The sequence below is a fragment of the Haematobia irritans genome, chromosome 1 (assembly GCF_050003625.1).
Source record: "Haematobia irritans isolate KBUSLIRL chromosome 1, ASM5000362v1, whole genome shotgun sequence".
NCBI lineage: Eukaryota > Metazoa > Arthropoda > Insecta > Diptera > Muscidae > Haematobia > Haematobia irritans.
In genome coordinates, this window is record NC_134397.1 from 40,461,798 (window position 1) to 40,482,334 (window position 20,537).

General features: G+C 33.4%; 2 protein-coding genes across 2 annotated transcripts in view; one reads left to right on the forward strand and one right to left on the reverse strand.

The window, feature by feature from the left end:
* Positions 1 to 1,480: 1,480 nt before the first annotated feature.
* Surf6 (Surfeit locus protein 6) lies at positions 1,481 to 2,541 on the reverse strand. The gene is made up of 2 exons (XM_075289946.1): positions 2,342 to 2,541; positions 1,481 to 2,267 (listed from the first exon to the last, which is right to left on the reverse strand). Exons 1-2 carry the CDS (start codon positions 2,445 to 2,447, stop codon positions 1,507 to 1,509), a joined length of 867 nt encoding a protein of 288 aa, XP_075146061.1. The 5' UTR covers positions 2,448 to 2,541; the 3' UTR covers positions 1,481 to 1,506.
* Positions 2,542 to 6,982: 4,441 nt separating this feature from the next.
* The window catches only part of RhoGAP92B (Rho GTPase activating protein at 92B), a 42,164-nt gene continuing 28,609 nt past the window's right edge, over positions 6,983 to 20,537 (forward strand). Inside the window, exons 1-2 of the mRNA XM_075289948.1 lie at positions 6,983 to 7,288; positions 8,009 to 8,244. Coding sequence (XP_075146063.1) covers positions 7,239 to 7,288; positions 8,009 to 8,244 — 286 coding nt within the window. The 5' untranslated portion in view covers positions 6,983 to 7,238. The remainder of the gene's footprint in view (positions 7,289 to 8,008; positions 8,245 to 20,537) is intronic.

The following is a 20,537-nucleotide window of genomic DNA, read 5'->3' on the forward strand; positions in this document are numbered from 1 at the left end:
TATAGAAAATGTTGTCAAAATTTTAATTCTATAGAAAATTTTGTCAAAATTGTATTTCTAATGAAAATTCTATAGAAAATTTTGTCAAAATTTTATTTATATAGAAAATTTTGTCAAAATTTTATTCCTAAAATAATTTTTCAAAATTTTATTTCTATAGAAAATTTTGCCAAAATTTTATTTCTATAGAAAATTTTGTCAAAATTTTTTTTCTATGGAAAATTTTGTCAAAATTTTATTTCTATAGAAAATGTTGTCAAATCTATGGAAAATTTTGTCAAAAATTTATTTCTATAGAAAATTTTGTCAAAATTTTATTTCTATAGAAAATTTTGTCAAAATGTTATTTCTATAGAAAAAGTTGTAAAAATTTTATTTCTATAGAAAATTTTGTCAAAATGTTATTTCTATAGAAAATTTTGTCAAAAATTTATTTATATAGAAAATTTTGGCAAAATTTTATTTCTATAGAAAATTTTGTCAAAATTTTATTTCTATAGAAAATTTTGTCAACATTTTATTTCTATAGAAAATTTTGTCAAAATTTTATTTCTATAGAAAATTTTGTCAAAATTTGATTTTTTATTTACAAAAAGGAATCAGAATTTTGGACATAGAAGGACCTTTGTTGAACAGGTTTTCTATACTACAATTCTTACTAATTTTTATTTAGTAAGAATATTTTCAAAAATTTGACTAGGTTAGGTATAGCGGCACCCCGACTAGCGTCCAAGGTGTTTGACATTACAGTGAATCCATTTAGAGAAACTTTCGAAACACTCCAACATTACAGAGAGGGGCTAATCCATCGCTGGAAGAACTTTTTTATTTTTAGTTGAAACTGGAAAAGAACCCATGACCCATTTATATGTAAAGCGCACATGCTAACCTATGTGCTTTAGAGAAAAAGTTTTGTACAATTTGGAATTTCAAAAATGGCAGATATCTTTTCGAAATGGCGTCTGCAATCTTTTTTTCGTAACGCGGTGAACTTCTCACACATCCGAGAGTGCTGCTCGATTCTATGATTAGAGGTTCCATATAGAGCTATCTCTCGTTAGTTTTTCTAGTACATTTTTTCAATCTCTGACAAGACAAGGGTGTACAGTGAAACCAGTCAAAAGGGGAAACCCACTGACGCTTACGTTTTTTCCATATTGGAGAGGTGTCCACAAATTAAAGTGACAAGTGATCCGTTTCACTAAAATTGTCCACTTTTGAGTGTCCAAATTTGAAAAGTTTCACTGTGCCTCAATATAGCCCCCACTTAAACCGATATCAATACTTGATACCCTAGAATAGGAATTTCTTCGTCCATTACATTATTGGAAATCCGTGATCAAGATCAGATCAAGAAAATCTCTTAATTTCTAATTTCGTTATAAATCAATGATATGCATTTCCCTTCACAAAAAATTCAAGCTTACCACAAATTATTCCCAAATGCCACTTCCTGCTACTTTAATAAAACAAAGATACCTAAGATGTCTTTTTCCTAAAATTTTATTAAAATCCTGGTATAACTCTTCCCTTTTTCGCTGCTTTTTTAAGTTTAGTTTTTTGCTTGTCTTTAACACGTTTGTCCAAATTCTCTTGGCGTTTCTTTTGTCTAGACGATATATCTTTCTCCACCTTTTGTTTACGTTCTTGCCATTGCTTCTTGGACTTCTTCTTTTCGACCTTGCGTTTCTTAATGGCCTTGTACAAGAGTTTTGGATCATCTTTAACCTTTTTACCATCGACTTTATCGAATGCTTTCTTCCAAGCCAATTCGTTTTTGATTTCCAAAGCTTTTTCCGTTTCACCTGCTTCTTTCAATTCATTGATCTTTTTGTCGGTGGCCTTTATTTGTTTCAGAATTTCACGGGGATTTTGATGTGATTTCTTTTTCTTTTGGGCAAAATCGAATTTGGAGAAGACAATTTTACCCTCTTCATTGAACACAGGTTTCGGGACTACGGGTTTAATATCCTTCTTTGATTGTTTTTCATCATCGTCCTGGTCTTGTTTGATTTTCTCATTCTTCATAGATTTTGCCGCTGAAATAAGAACCTTTTTGAATTCTTTATTTTTCTTAAGTTTTTTGGCTTCTTTTCGTTTCTTGGATTTTTCGGTTTGTGGTCCCTTTTTGGTTTTCATTTTATTTTTAATACGATTCAGACGATCTTGCAATTCATCAATTGAATCAGTGGTGGAATTCTGTTTGGTGGGTAGAGGTTTGTTTGAGTTTTTATTTGAAGTCAATAGATAGGCATCATAATCATTATCTGAAAATAAGTAGATGTATTCACTGTTTTTATAAGCAAGGAGTTGGCCACGCAGCAGGCCACCAAAGACATACCTTCTATAGAATCGGGAACATTAAAAGTGAGTAACAGATCCATAATTTTTTCACTTTCGGACCTCATAAAGGTCATCAAATGTTTTTTATCCATTTGTATAGTCATTTTATACAAAGCGGATTAAATATAAATGAAACAATTCTCTATGAAATCTACAACACGTGCGACTTTGTACAAATAAAACAAAAATATAAACATTCAGTTACGTCAAGCTTTGACAAGTGCCATAAGGTATGTTCAGTCAATTTTCATTATATTGTGAATGAATTGTATATGTGCTCTTCTCATCAGTGATGGGATTTTGAAAAGAGACGTACTTTTTATTAAGGCCAAAAATCAAAAACACGCCAAGTTTTTCAAGGTCGAAAGGAAATATTCGTCGGACTGACATAGCATTCCCCTTTCAATTTAAGTACCCTGCCAGCATTTCAAAGCACGATGTTATCGCTATCGCTTCCATAGACTCTTTAGTGACACTATAATGTCCCTGCCAACATTTTTTTGAATTTGGGGCGTTTCTGAGAATCCCCACTACGTCGAAAACAGTCGTATACAATATCCAAAACTCCTCGGAAAAGCGCCGTCACTATTGAGAAGTTGTACCCCGCCAAGTTACTGCAAAAAAGTAACTTGGCGTGAGTGTAATTATTAGGTGCCCTTCTGGATACATTTAGAAGTACGCCAGTAAGAGCCCCTTCAAATAATCAAAGTGCATTTTAAGATAGTTGTAAAAGAATCATTGTGGTCAAGTAAAACACGATTGTTTAGATGTTTATTAATTTTATAAAACAATTATAAATTCTCATAAATATAACATTTATACTACTATCCCATCACATTTAACATATTTTTATGCATTAATGCGCTTTACAGACTATCAGTTATTCCGGACGACAGTGCTCGTGTCGAACATATCCCATATATTGTGCACATTATCAGTTAAGTCCGAAGGCATAATCGATACTGCTGCATGTTTATGGGATCGATAACACATTTATCGATCGTCGTATCGATCAGACACACTGTAAGATTCATTATAAACACCGACATTCTGTCCGGAATAACTGATAGTCTGTAAAGCGCATAATAAAAGATTGATGTTGAGTTACAAGTTACAGTTTGTAGCGTCTATCAGCCAGTGTTTTTATTCCCAATGGAGGCAGCGTGTCTGGAAAAACTATCACTTTATTCTATTTGGAAAGTCAAAAATTGTTCATCAATATACCTTTCACAATTTTAAGCGAAATAAATATGTTTTCAGCACTTCATTATCGTTTTTATTTAAATAAATTATAAGAAGCTAGTTGTGCTTGGTGTTTCACAAAATATAAAATGGCTTTTGTAACAATAGTGATGGCAAAATAATTTCATGCAAATAGTGATGGCAAAATACTATCACAGTTGGCGATTGTTGCAGTGTCACCTTCGAGTCTGTGGTAGCGATGAGGATGAAATGGAACTTTGAAATGCTGGCTGGGACTGAGGTGGGATAATCCGCCATTGTAAAACTTTTTGGTGCTTGGCCGAAACTGGTTTTGAATGCACGACCCTGTGTATGCAAAGCGGATTCAACCTGTGTATGCACCATGGTGCAATGGTTAGCTCAGAACAAGTAGTAATCTATCAATGTCTGGGCTATACGGCGTGAGGGGTAGGACTTTGAGTGTTCTCAAATAAGTTTTTACGAGATTTGTAACACAACCGTGTGACAGTGAAAATCATCTTTCGACGACTCTTTGTACCCAATTTACGTGCTTTAGAATCATTCCTAATAGTTTTAATCAATGGCGCATGACTTAGTGTGTAAATACCCTGCCAACATTTTTTGAATTTGGGGGCGCTTCTGAGAATCCCCAGTACGTTGAAAACAATCATATACGATATCAAAAACTCGTCGGAAAAGCGCCGTCACTATTGAGAAGTTGTACCACGCCAAGTTACTACAAAAAGGTTTCGCATGAGTGCAATTATTAGGTGCCTTTATAGATCAATTTAGAACGACGCCAATAAGAGACCCTCCAAACAATCAGAAAAAGCACATTTTAAGATAGTGGTAAAAGAATCATTGTGGTCGAGTAAAACACGTTTGTTTAGATATTTAATAATTTGATTAATTATTTACAAATTCTTAAAAATATAACATTTATACCACTATCACATCACATTTAACATAATTTTTTGCATTAATGATGAGGTAGAGTTACAAGTAGCGAGTTACATGTTGCAGCGTCTATCAGCCAGTGTTTTTATTCGATGGAGGCAGCGTGTCTGTAAAATATTTGAAAAACAATCACTTTATTCCATTTGGAAAATCAAAAATTGTTCACCAATATACCTTTCACAATTTTAAGCGTAAAATCTATGTTTTCAGAACTTTATTTTCGTTCTTATTTAAATAAAATATAACAAGCTGGTTGCGCTTGGCGTTTCACAAAAAATAAAATGGCTTTTGTAAAAGTAGTGATGGCAAAATACATGTATGAAGTACATTTTGTACTTTATGATATGCTGCCCCCCATCACAGTAGGATGGTTGTAGTGACATTTACGAGTCTGTGGTAGCGATGAAGATGAAATGGAACTTTGAAATGCTGGCAGGGTATAACCATAGCGATAGGCGGTAGGCGAAACATTTTTGCCGCAACGGCAAATACAATAAGCTTGACGGCGAATAATTCCCTTTTTCACGTTTCCTAGCGTTTTTGTTGTCAATACAGCATGCTTTGACAATATTAAACAATGAAGTTGAATAAAAACCTACAATGGCTTGTTATTTGTTGAGTTATTTCAAGAAAAAATAATCTACACGTGTCCAGGCAACAGCAATTCCTAGTGGTGAGTTAAAAAAATTGATAAGCGATGGCAACACCATACCAGTTTTCGCCAAGGAGTTAGAATAAGTTTTAATTTAGCGACGCGCCGCTAGCCGTCACGGTATTCCGTCGCGGATTTTGGGCTTCCCATAAGAAATACACGTAAAAAAGTGTTCGCCTACCGCCTATCGCTATGGTTATATTTACATACTTAACGTGTAACTTCGAACGACTTGGCAAGTTTTTCCGGCATTGGGTACGAGTCCTCAACGAATAGTGCTTCAAATTCATCATCTCCATACTTCTTCGGCTGTCCTGATACGGCTAACTTTGAGTCGAGATGAGTCGACAAATTCGGCGACGGCTTCGACTGGTAAAAACTAGTCGGCGGCGGCTAAAATCGGCGGCGCGACTCGGCGGATTCATTCTCTGGTCCTGAACGTTCTCTTACAACCCATTAATATTACCACTCATGAAACGCAAAAACCACCATGTTGAAATCGAAAAAAGCACACTTCGGAATAATTTCGGAGAGTGATCCATACAATCCAGGTGCAATTTTCTTCAAATTAAAGAAGTAAATCAAAACTACCCGCTAATGCTGTTTTGTGGACATGAAACTTGAGAGCCAAAGCACCATGAAATAAATATTTATTTATTCAAAAATTCTGTAATACAAACGAAGAAGAGAACTGATGTAATTGGCTCTCCAGCCGAAAGAGTAGTTGTGATTATTTAAATAGCGATGGAATAAGTAGAAATTGGTCCCTTATTCGATGCAAGCCATAATAAAATCAATCACGTTAAAATACATAAGTTTTATAGAATATCATACCAAGTGTGTACGCAATAAGGCCGGTACTATGTTCATTCTTGCGAAAAATTTTTATGGAAACCATTATTTCGCACATAGAAAGCGGCGTTTTTTTAGGTAGCTTGGAGCGCTATTTTACAGGGAGCGATATTGGATTAAGTTGGTGGTTGTTGCTTGTTTTTACAAAATAACATTTTATTTTTCCTTGGGCAATTGATCTGCTATTCCTTTGATCCTTTGTATAGTTTCGGAACAAAAATATGGTCCGTGTTTGATTTATAAACCCGCACAAATAGTTTTTAATAAATAAATTATTTCTTAATTCACATTGCAAATGGCGCCGTGCTATAAACGTCAGTTTTTCAACACGAAAAAACAAAGTATCACAAATGGAAAAAATTTCGCAAATTTTTCGCATTTTTTGGTTTTGTATGGAGTTTCAACGCGAAAACCGAACAGAGTACCGGCCTATAGATGAGATGTAAATTCGTCCAAGAACATTACAGTTCAGGTTGCACCAGCCATATATTCCATGACGAAATGAGACGAAATGCGTTATTACAATGAGAAAAAAAACAGAAACCAAATCTAAAGGTCTGGAAGTGTAGATGATGTTATAAAACAATATGAGATTGCGATAATCAACAAATCTAAACGAAACGAACATATAAAGAAACGGAATCTCTACGCCTTAGATTATAAATAAAGCGTACAATTACATTGGCAGTATTGTCTGAACTACGCAGTCTGTCCCGCTTTATTAATTTGCACTCCCAATATCTTCTGAAAGAGTCCCAAATTGTCCATTAAGGTTATTCAAAATTGTTAAAAGTTATTGGCTACGTCCACTCAGCCCCCAATCAACAGAAATAGTATGCGCATTTACGCAATACGCTACGTTCTCATTGTGGCGAATGTATTGTATTAGCTCTCAGCTCTAACTGAACATATTACCCTGTGCAAATATGAATTACCCTAGTATGTGTGTTTTGTAACAGACTGTCAACTGTCATTGTCATCAACGCCTTTGCATATTTTTATTCGTCGTTTTGCTGCTCCTATTCATTATCAAAGAATGACTAATTTTCCTTTAAATGGTTTAAATTGTTTTAAAAAAATTGTTTAAAAAATAGAAAAAGAGCAATAAAAGAAATAATTTTTGTAAAAATACACTTGTCGGTAATAAAGAATAACGGGTAGTAAAGTGTGTGAGCGTTAGTGTTAAAAATTCCAAAAAATAAAAATCTAGTGATAAAAAAATAGCAACACAATGAAGAAACAATTCACAAAAATTAAAATAGCTGCTGAAAACCTATCAAGGTAAAACTTGTGATGCCATATAGGATGATATTTTACTAGAATTTCTCATTTTGGAAGAGGTTCTCGGGTTATAAAAACCCATAAATCCCTTATTGGGGAAAAGTAAACAAAAAAAATATACAGCAAAAAGTGTTGTGGAATGTCTTAAATGTCGTCTGGCTTGCTTTATTAATTGAGCGCCCGAGGCAACAACAAACAAGCCATAACCCAAACCGCACAACAAGTCCCTTTTCCATTACCAACAACACCCCATTCCTATGCTCGTTTGTGTATATGGCTTGGTCGACGACGTTGACGTCGTCGTTGTCTATTCCTTCATGGCCATTAAGGGCGGTGTTTTTTGTTGTTGGCAAATGCAAATCCTTTGGCTCAAATGTATGGATGACCTCAAAAATTCTAATGGATGGGGAGTGTGTAAATGTTTTGTAGGAATTGTAATGCTATGGCGCCCCGTCGCCACCCCTCCCATTTCTCACTTTGCAATGTTATGTCATTGTTTTGATATGATGTTTTGATTATGTCTTCTGTGTATGGCCCACCATAAGCACAATATATTGACCAGTTTGTTTTACCGTTTCTTTTCTTTCCATAATCTTGCAAACATCAATCTCCCTAACGCGCCACCATTGCGAACAAATACATAAAATCCCCCCATGTTTATATATAATCGTCTTCGTTGGCTTCATCATCGTCATCATCGTGGTATTCGCTATTTTGCAGATCTAATAAACCGGATCGTAAAGATTGCGAATTGGAAACTATTGAAAAGCAGGTGGATAAATATCGTGATGTTCTTGATAAAATGGTTAAAAAATTGCCAGCAGGCTCAGCCGATATACAAGACCGCGATAAGCGTATAAAGAAACAAAGCCATTATAAAATTGGTCAAGCCCTGGAGGAGTCATCGAAAGAGTTATCAACTGACATGCCACTGCATCATGTTCTTTTAAACAGCGGTGAGTTTATTTTTTTATATTTTTAATTGTAATCTTCACAAACACGCAAGCAAACTCTCATCAACACTTTTGAAGTATATCACCACCACACATCATATCATTACAAAAAGAAATAAATATGTGGACGAGTGGAGAAGAAGACCTGTGGTAGTAGTAAAACACCGAAATAGATAAGAACCACAAAACCAAATAAGAACAGTAAAAAATAATATACGGATACGTCAAAAAACCAAACGCAATCAACCAACGACCTATAAACTTCTTTCACTATAAATAGTGTTAGAAAATTTTATGCGGGTAGGGAATGTGTTGTTCTTGTCAATTTATTACCAAACATTTCAAATGATTACATTTCGGGGGGTCGTATGTGTGAGATCGATCATGAAAAATGTTTGGATACGGAAAGTTATAATTACTGGAAAGTTTTCATGGAAAACCCCTTCATAATAATTGTACTTCTCGTAGATTTTAAAGCCTAGGTTAGGAATCCTTAAAGTTACCTTAGGAATTTTGTTTCAGCGCCACCTATATGTGAAAAAAAACGATTTCTATACGAATACAATTGTTTGTCAAAAAGGAATAGACAGAAAAGGCAAATTTTAACCAAAGAAAGTTTTCACTGAATTGATAGCTTTCGATCAGTATAAAAACCTCTCCCCAAAAATCTTCCGAATGGCAGTAATATTGCATTAAACGAAATAGAGAAATGTGAGAAAAATTGATGAAAAATGTGTCTATGGAAATAAAATTTTGACAAAATTTTCTATAGAAATAAAATTATGAGAAAATTTTCTATAGACATTAAATTTTGAGAAAATTTTCTATAGAAATAAGATATAGACAAAGTTGTCCATAGAAAGAACATTTTAAGGAAATTTTCTATAGAAATAAAATTTTGACAAAATTTTCTATAGAAATAAAATTTTGACAAAATTTTCTATAGAAATAAAATTTCGACAAAATTTTCTATAGAAATAAAATTTTCACAAAATTTTCTAAGAAATAAAATTTTGACAAAACATTCTATAGAAATGAAATTTCGCCAAATTTTCTATAGAAATAAAATTTCGACAAAATTTTCTATAGAAACAAAATTTTGAAAAAAAAAGTTTCTATAGAAACAATAATTTGAAAAAATTTTCTATAGAAATAAAATTTTAAATTGAAATAAAATTTTAGACAAAATTTTCTAAGAAATACAATTTTAGACAAAATTTTCTATAGAAATACAATTTTAGACAAAATTTTCTATAGAAATAAAATTTTGGACAAAACTTTCTATAGAAATAAAATGTTGACAAGGTTTTTATAGAAATAACATTTTGACCAAATTTTCTATAGAAATAAAATTTTGACAAAGTTTTCTATAGAAATAAAATAGAGAAATGTGAGAAAAATTGATGAAAAATGCTTCTATAGAAATAAAATTTTGACAAAATTTTCTATAGAAATTAAATTTTGAGAAAATTTTCTATAGAAATAAAATTTTAAGAAAATTTTCTATAGAAATAGGATATAGACAAAGCTTTCTATAGAAACAACATTTTGAGAAAATTTTCTATAGAAATAAAATTTTGACAAAATTTTTTTATAGAAATAAAATTTTGACAAAACTTTCTATAGGAATTAAATTTTGAGAAAATTTTCTATAGAAATAAAATTTTGAGAAAATTTTCTATAAAAATAAGATATAGACAAAATTTTCTATAGAAGTAAAATTTTGACAAAATTTTCTATAGAAGTAAAATTTTGGGAAAAATTTTCTATAGAAATAAAATTTTGACAACATTTTCTATAGAAATGAAACTTTTGTCAAAATTTTCTATAGGAATAAAATTTTGGACAAATATTTCTATAGAAATAAAAATTTTGACAAAATTTTTTATAAAAATAAAATTTTGACAAAATTTTCTATAGAAATAAACTATTGGGAGAAGTTTTTTTTATAGAAATACAATTTTGTCAGAATTTTCTATAGAAATAAAATTTTGGACAAAACTTTATTTCTATAGAAATAAAATTTTGACTAAATTTTTTATAGAAATAAAATTTTGACTAAATTTTTTATAGAAATAAAATTTTGACTAAATTTTCTATAGAAATAAAATTTTGATAAAACTTTCTATAGAAATAAAAAGTTTTGACAAAATTTTCTATAGAAATAAAATTTTGACAAAATTGTCTATAGAAATAAAATTTTGACAAAATTTTCTATAGAAATAAAATTTTGATAAAATTTTCTATAGAAATAAAATTTTGACAAAATTTTCTATAGAAATAAAATTTATGTAAGGGAAAATAAATCCGTATATAAAAATTCGCTTCAGCGCCACCTATATGTGAAAAAATGAGTAATATAGAATAATTTTTTTTTGCGATATAATCCTCCATAGAAATTGGCATAAATTGGCCAAACGTGAAGAGATAGAAATGCCAAATTTTAACCGAAGATAAACTGAAACGATAGCTTTCTATTGGAATTCAAACCTTTTGCCAGAAATCTTCCGAATCAAGTGACCACTGTGACCAAATGGAAAAAGATGGGGTTCCAGATTTATATGTGAAAGATAGATCTTTTAGTGCTCTATCCGATGGTAAAAACGGATACAGCTAAATGTGTTTGGGAGTCTTAATATATGGCTTGGAAAAAAGTGGAGGCACTGCTCCTGGAGAGAAAAGTGACCACTGTGGCCGAATGAATCCAGATTCATATGTGAAAGATAGATCTTATAGTCCTCTATCCGATGATGAAAACGGGTATTGCAAAATGTGTTTGGGAGTCTAAATATGTGGCCACGAAAAAGTGGAGGCACTGCTCCTCGACCATGGCCACCACCATGGCCAAATGGAAAACGATGAAATTCCAGACTAATATGTGAAATATGTATAGATATTTTAGTCCTCTATCCGTTAGTAAAAATTGATATCGCAATGGCCTAGAAAATAGTGAAGGCACTACTCCTCAAGAGAAATGTAACCACTGTGGCTAAATGGAAAAATATTGGCATCCAGATTTACATGTGAAAGATAGATCTTTTAGTCTTTGAAAAATGCGTTTGAAGTCCCAAAATATGGCCTGAAAAAAAAGTGGAGCCACTGCTACCCTAGAGAAATGTGTCCACTGTGGTCAAATGGAAAAATATGGGGATTCCGATTTATATGTGAAAGATAGATATTTTAGTCCTCTATTCGATGGTAAAAACGGATATTGCAAAATGAGTATCTGGGAGCCACAATATATGGACTGACAAAAAGGTGACGCATTGCTCCTCTAGAGAGCAATGTGACCACTGTGGCCAAATGGAAAAATAATGGGTTCCTGATTTATATGTGAAAGATAGATCTTTTAGTTCTTTATCCGATGGTAATTGTAATTATATTATAAACTATTGATTTAAAATTTTTAATATTCTCTACGGGAAATGAATCAATCCCAGGTCTGGTAAGGGACTAGTCCCTGGTGTGTATGGATCAGTCATAGGGTTGCCAGATGATGGTTGCCGAAATCCGGGATATTGTGCCGTATATTCCGGGATTTGTCGGGACAAGCTAAACCAGTCACATTTTTCGAAAATAGTAGCCCATATTTTATCACTTGGTATTTCTTTTGGTAAATTTGCATAAACGCCATGTCGCAGTCGTCATAGCCTGCAGACTTTGAAAATCCTAGATATGTTGGAGCCTCTGAAACTTTCTCCCAAGATGGCTGCGATGATTTTATATCAAGTTGTCTCTTGAAAGTCGGATACTACAAGGACGAAAAAGACTATTTTTCATATGTTTGAATGTAAAAATTATATGTTTGGAGCTCAAATTTTTTAATACAATATTTTTACGTGCAAGCATATAATGTTCATAAATTAGCATAATATATTTGGGCCATATATATTAATATGTTAGAACATATTATGTTTGGGACATAAAATATTTGTAAATATACTATGCTTAGATGCAAACATATATTAATTTAGAAATAGCCTATAAACATATATGTGTTTAGAAAGAGAGACCTAGAGCCTTAAAAATATATCCACACAAAGAAAATTGCATTAATTTTTTTTTCTACCAGTGTATGCCCTAAGATGAAACATAATATGTTTGAACATTACCAACAATATTTTGTTTGGACCAATCCTGAAAATATATATGCTTGAAGCAAACTGTGTTTGGGGTATATGTTACAGAAACGATGGGAGCCACCGTGGTGCAATGGTTAGCATGCCCGCCTTGCATACACAAGGTCGTGGGTTCGATTCCTGCTTCGACCGAACACCAAAAAGTTTTTCAGCGGTGGATTATCACACCTCAGTAATGCTGGTGACGTTTCTGAGGGTTTCAAAGCATCTCTAAGTGGTTTCAGTGCAATTTGAAACGCCGTTCGGACTCGGGTATAAAAAGTAGGTCCCTTGTCATTGAGCTTAACATGGAATCGGGAAGCACTCAGTGGTAAGAGAGAAGTTCACCAATGTGGTATCACAATGGACTGAATAGTCTAAGTGAGCCTGATACATCGGGCTGCCACCTAACCTAACCTACAGAAGCGATTTTTTTTGATGGTGTAGGAATTTCGGTGTCGCCAATGACATGAATTTGGGTATATTTCGCATCACAGTGGGCGATTGTTATAGTGTCACTAAAGAGTCTATGGTAGTGATAGGGATAAAATCGATTTTGAAATGTTGGCCGGGATTACAGACTTGAATAGAGTTGGACACCAACCGTGAACTGATAATTATAGTTTGAAAAAATACATTTCACAGAAGAACGTGAATTTAGAATAAAATGCTCAAGTGAAAAAATTAAAACATATGCCTTGAGCAATTGAAATTCCGGGATTTTTGGCAAATTTTGTGAAAGATTCGGGACACTTCCTGGTGGCTAAATTCCGGGACAATCCAGGCGAATCCCGGCCATCTGGCAAGCCTAATCAGTCACAGTTCTGGTCAAAACGTAACCGGCAAATTTATACATTAGGAAATGTCTTGGACTCATTCCAATGAACACGTTCTGGAATAGTTTAGTAGTATCTTAGACTGGTTTCCATGAATCAATCTCGGAGAAACTCATATTTTTCATTTTGATTTGAAAACCAAATATTCGAGAACGCAGCCGTTTCAGATATTCATATTCTCGTCAATTCACTTTATTGGTTAAACTACTTATCGCAATTATTAGACAAATTATTACTGTGCCAATATCTTCAATTATTCTAAGCTACAAGATATCACCTTCATTTGCCAAATGCAAAATAATAGTAAAAAGACAATAACCATTTATTATCGGAATACATTTTTCTGCTTTGAAGGTGTGGGCACGCAAAGATTTTGGCTATCTCTTGAACTTAAAATATGCATTCATTCCAACGAATTGTGAAATTTTACTATCATTACTGAGAGGGGGTAAACCACTGCTAGAAAAAATTATTAGTGTTTGGCCAAAACTAGTATTGAACCAAAAACTTTTTGCATCGAAGACGGTCATGCTAATCGATGAATCTCTACAAATGATGAATCTCTACAAATTAATTATCATCGATTCTTTTCAATTATTCGATTAGTCGAATATAATTTCCTATATTGGAAATCATATTCATAGAAATAAAATTTTGACAAAATTTTCTACATAAATAATATTTTGACCAAATTTTCTATAGAAATAAAATTTGAAAAAATTTTCTATGGCAATAAAATTTTGTAAAAATTTTCTATGACAATAAAATTTTGAAAAAAAACTTCAATAGCAATGAAATTTTGACAAAATTTTCTATAGAAATAAAATTTTGACAAAATTTTCGATAGAAAAAAATTTTGACAAAATTTTTGTATAGAAATACAATTTTGACAAAATTTTCTATAGGAATAAAATGTTGACACAATTTTCTATAGAAATAAAATTTTGACAAAATTTTCTATAGAAATAAAATTTGACAAAATTTTCTATAGAAATAAAATGTTGACAAAATATTCTATAGAAATAAAATTTTGACAACATTTTCTATAGAAATAAAATTTTGACAAAATTTTCTATAGAAACAAAATTTTGACAAAAGTTTCTACAGAAATGACATTTTGACAAAATTTTCTATAGAAATAAAATTTGACAAAATTTTCTATAGAAATAAAATGTTGACAAAATATTCTATAGAAATAAAATTTTGACAACATTTTCTATAGAAATACAAGAACACAAACCTTGTGTTCCAGACCCGCTGGGGAGCCGAGATATTGAGCACATTGTGTTATGGGCCACTCATCCTGGAGAGAAATTTTCAAATTTCATCCAAATGGAAATATGTGGGCTGACAAAACCAACGGGAAATGGAAGTAGTAATCCAGATCTACCCAAGAACACAAACCTTGTGTTCCAGACCCGCTGGGGAGCCGAGATATTGGCCACTTTGTGTTATGGGCCACTCATCCTGGAAAGAAATTTTCAAATTTCATCCAAATGGAAATATGTGGGCTGTCAAAACCTACGGGGACTGGAAGTAGAAATCCAGATCTACTCAAGAACACAAACCTTGTGTTCCAGACCCGCTGGGGAGCCGAGATATTGACCACATTGTGTTATGGGCCACTCATCCTGGAGAGAAATTTTCAAATTTCATCCAAATGGAAATATGTGGGCTGACAAAACCAACGGGAAATGGAAGTAGAAATCCAGATCTACCCAAGAACACAAACCTTGTGTTCCAGACCCGCTGGGGAGCCGAGATATTGACCACATTGTGTTATGGGCCACTCATCCTGGAGAGAAATTTTCAAATTTTTTATTTAAAACATGAGCATGATTAAAATCGAGAGCGTTATAAAACTCTTAACACCTAGGATGTCACTAAAATTATAAATGAATTTAACTCCTAAGAATTTGTTGTTCGTAATCGAGATTATTTTCGTGAGCGTGTTTTTCCGAAATTCATTATTCCCGCACGCTCACGAAGACATTATTTTCGTGAATCACGCTCACTCACGCCGTTACCGTCAGCATGAGTCACGACAATTTCGTGTCACGTGCACACCTCTAATTTCCCATATTTTTATTGCCGGACCTTCAATGAAAATTTAAAATTTCTTGAGTCTAACAGTAAAATAAATGTAGAATTATTAGCATGGATCGCTCGTCAAGTTATCAAACCAGACCTCTTTTCGAGATCAGGGCCTGGGAAGTCCCTTTACTTACACAATAAATGAAGTACCCCTTCACAATAAATGAGTACCCAACTTCAACTGCATAAAAACCCTTTCCTGTCAAATAAATGAGGAAAGTAAATCTTTAAAAGTTCTAAAAAAATAATCATAACAACCTGTTTTTAAAATGTCGGGCACGGGGAGGATGCCTTTATGAGCATATACCGGAAAATGAAGCACCCTCTATATTTCTAGCAATAAATGTAAGATTAAAGGTTTTTACTTAAAAAAATATGTTTTGATATTTGCCCTCGCGGCCATTAATTGCTTAGTTCCCATAAAGGGACCAACTTCTACCAACCCAGCACATTGCAAGAAAATCAGAAAACTTTAAATTAAAAAAAAATTTGAAAATTTCTCTCCAGGATGAGTGGCCCATAACACAAAGTGGCCAATATCTCGGCTCCCCAGCGGGTCTGGAACACAAGGTTTGTGTTTTTGAGTAGATCTGGATTTCTACTTCCAGTCCCCGTAGGTTTTGACAGCCCACATATTTCCATTTGGATGAAATTTGAAAATTTCTCTCCAGGATGAGTGGCCCATAACACAATGTGGTCAATATCTCGGCTCCCCAGCGGGTCTGGAACACAAGGTTTGTGTTTTTGAGTAGATCTGGATTTCTACTTCCAGTCCCCGTAGGTTTTGACAGCCCACATATTTCCATTTGGATGAAATTTGAAAATGTCTTTCCAGGATGAGTGGCCCATAACACGAAGTGGCCAATATCTCGGCTCCCCAGCGGGTCTGGAACACATGAGCTATGTGCGTGAGTAGATCTCGGTTTCTACTTCCATTCCACGTTTGTTTGGTCAGCCCACATATTTCCATTTGGATGAAATTTTAAAATTTCTCTCCAGGATGAGTGGCCCATAACACAAAGTGGCCAATATCTCGGCTCCCCAGCGGGTATGGAACACAAGGTTTGTGTTCTTGGGTAGATCTGGATTTCTACTTCCATTTCCCGTTGGTTTTGTCAGCCCACATATTTCCATTTGGATGAAATTTGAAAATTTCTCTCCAGGATGAGTGGCCCATAACACAAAGTGGCCAATATCTCGGCTCCCCAGCGGGTCTGGAACACAAGGTTTGTGTTCTTGGGTAGATCTGGATTTCTACTTCCATTTCCCGTTGGTTTTGTCAGCCCACATATTTCCATTTGGATGAAATTTGAAAATTTCTCTCCAGGATGAGTGGCCCATAACACAATGTGGTCAATATCTCGGCTCCCCAGCGGGTCTGGAACACAAGGTTTGTGTTCTTGAGTAGATCTGGATTTCTACTTCCAGTCCCCGTAGGTTTTGACAGCCCACATATTTCCATTTGGATGAAATTTGAAAATTTCTCTCCAGGATGAGTGGCCCATAACACGAAGTGGCCAATATCTCGGCTCCCCAGCGGGTCTGGAACACAAGGTTTGTGTTCTTGTGTAGATCTGGATTTCTACTTCCATTTCCCGTTGGTTTTGACAGCCCACATATTTCCATTTGGATGAAATTTGAAAATTTCTCTCCAGGATGAGTGGCCCATAACACAAAGTGGCCAATATCTCGGCTCCCCAGCGGGTCTGGAACACAAGGTTTGTGTTCTTGAGTAGATCTGGATTTCTTCTTCCAGTCCCCGTAGGTTTTGACAGCCCACATATTTCCATTTGGATGAAATTTGAAAATTTCTCTCCAGGATGAGTGGCCCATAACACAATGTGGTCAATATCTCGGCTCCTCAGCGGGTCTGGAACACAATGTTTGTGTTCTTGAGTAGATCTGGATTTCTACTTCCAGTCCCCGTAGGTTTTGACAGCCCACATATTTCCATTTGGATGAAATTTGAAAATTTCTCTCCAGGATGAGTGGCCCATAACACAAAGTGGCCAATATCTCGGCTCCCCAGCGGGTCTGGAACACAAGGTTTGTGTTTTTGAGTAGATCTAGATTTTTACTTCCATTTCCCGTTGGTTTGGTCAGCCCACATATTTCCATTTGGATGAAATTTGAAAATTTCTCTCCAGGATGAGTGGCCCATAACACAAAGTGGCCAATATCTCGGCTCCCCAGCGGGTCTGGAACACAAGGTTTGTGTTTTTGAGTAGATCCCGATTTCTACTTCCATTCCCCGTTGGTTTTGACAGCCCACATATTTCCATTTGGATGAAATTTGAAAATTTCTCTCCAGGATGAGTGGCCCATAACACAAAGTGGCCAATATCTCGGCTCCCCAGCGGGTCTGGAACACAAGGTTTGTGTTTTTGAGTAGATCCCGATTTCTACTTCCAGTCCCCGTAGGTTTTGACATCCCACACTTGTTTGTTTGCTTTCTGAGACACAAGGTATAAAAGATACTATATCTCCATACCAATGATTGTTATGGAGTATTGGAACACCTTTTTGGATAGAGTTCGACCTATATTATACAATTTGATATATTATCTTAACTAATTTGCGCGTTTTGTGCATTTTGTTACAATTATTTTTTGACCATAAATCCATTATAATGTAACTTTAGTTCCAAATTTGACATATAGGGGGCGCTCATTTTGTGATTTTATAACGAGATCCATTATAATTTATTTTCACACACATAAAATTTTGACAAAATTTTCTATAGAAATAAAATTTTGACAAAATTTTCTATAGAAAAAAAAATTTGACAAAATTTTCTATAGAAATAAAATTTTGACAAAATACATTTTTTTGTTTGATAGTTTATTGGAGGCACCCACTATCAAGTTAGTTAATATTTTATAATCTCCTTATAATTTTCACAAATTGATTTTAAAAATCATACCCCATAATGACCAATTTCTGCGATGTAAAATGTAAACACGGTACCTCTTCTGATCACTAAACTCCAAATATCATCATAAGAAATTAAATGGAACCAACACTTTGTTTGTAATGCCAAATTGTTGTTCTCTTTTCTTTTATGGCAATTTTTTTATGATAACACCTATTAATACACTTTAGAGTAGGCCATAAAATTTTCTTTTTGTTAGCATCATTGCTATAGATTTCACATAGCAAAATATTAGAATTCTTTTTATAGATTTGATTTCAATAGCCAAAATTAATCCCATTGAACCATGACACACCTTAACAGCATTCGCATTATGAAAACAACCCAAAGAAGTGTCATTGTCATGGTTAAATGAGACGTTTTTTTGTTTTTGATGTTGTTGTAACCAATTAATAGCATTAAGATGCGAATGAAACGCATAAAAACAAATAAAAAAAGGCATAACATCTAGAAGTGATATGCCGTCAGCCAAGAAAAGTAGGAATGATACGCTTGGTTGATTATGGCTGGCTTTGCTTGGTGGTACCATGTACATCCGTCTCTGATGTAGTAGAAGGGGTCAGATGACTCCCTAACAACTCAATTAACAACGAGTCGATTTTAAAGGAAATGCAAAGTGTAAAAAACATAAAATATAGAAAAATAAAAGTCATTCCCACTCCATTGGGCATTTTAGGTGGTGTTTGCAAGAAGCCAGCCACCTTCTGATATATTACAAAAAAAATCATAAATGTATGAATTGTATGTCATCTCCTCCATTTCACGTTTGTCCCTCCTCCTACTACTCCTACTCCTCCTCCTAAAATATCGCATTATTAATGTTTTGCACCTTAGCACATATTCACGCTGTCTACAGAACATTTGTACATACATGTATATTTACTCTATAGGCCAGACACAGCCAACAAGGTCAAATTGCTGCCGTTGACCATTATAAGGTGAGGCCTACCTACCTACTTACTTATGTGTTTAACAATTTTACTGTCGTCGGTCAGTCTCTTTTTGTATTTATTATGTCCCTCTTTTTTATGGGGGGTGTAGGGATTTTCAAAAACTTCAAAACCATCGAGAGGGAAAAGTGAAAAATTTTGATAGTCTCCCATGTGACTGACATATGCGATATTTAGTCAATGAGAGTTAACAATGCGTCAGCTCAATCGCTTTGCGTCGTTGTCCAAGTTTAGTGTCCAAGAAAATATATAAACAAATATGGTTGGTTAGCACGAACACTGATAAACTCTTTTTAAAAAATTTTTATGGTAGTATGTCATTTAATCACTTTTATTTTAATAAACAACGAGGTAGGGCAACTAGGTTGTGAAAATTAATTTGAAGAAAATTATATTTACGAAACTAAGTTAGCTATTTTATTTCTATAAAAAATTTATTTTATTTCTATAAAAAATGTTGACAAATTTTATTCCTATAGAAAATTTAGTCAAATGTTTATTTCTATAGAAAATTTTTTAAAAATTTTATTTCTACAGAAAATTTTGTCAAAATTTTATTTCTATAGAAAATTTTGTCAAAATTTTATTTCTATAGAAAATTTTGTCAACATTTTATTTCTATAGAAAATTTTGTCAAAATTTTATTTCTATAGAAAATTTTGTCAAAATTTTATTTATATAGGAAATTTTGTCAAAATTTTATTTCTATAGAAAATTTTATCAAAATTTTATTTCATTTCATGTTAGCCTGATACCGAAACAGGCAATTGACGTCCAAATGCATTATATCTAATTATACAATTATTTTTCGAGCTTTATGGACGGATATAGATTAAGGAACATGGTTAATAGAGCCATTGAAAAGAAAACGCCAGATACAAATCTATACACGCCTGGACTGTACATGTTTCGGTTCAGGCGAATGAACCTTTCCAAAGCCTTTAGTATAGATCTGGCTGGGAGAGATAACTCAATTTTGGACCCTTTATTCCTTATGGAGAAAACATTTGGGAAATTTCCTCTTACAAATTGAATCATCTTTTCTCCCACTGTACATCATCTTTTCATATAACTTACAAGTCCCTTAATCTTATTTTTATTTCGTTTTGTTACATAGTAATGCAACAACACGAAATTTATTTTTATATATCTATAGAAAAATTTGTCAAAATTTTGTATCTATAGAAAAAAAATTTATATCTATAGAAAATTTTGTTAAAATTTTATTTCTATAGAAAATTTTGTCAAAATTTTATTTCTATAGAAAATTTTGTGAAAAATTTTATTTCTATAGAACATTTTGTCAAAATTTTATTTCTATAGAAAATTTTATTTTGTCAACATTTTCTTAAAATTTTACGTCTAT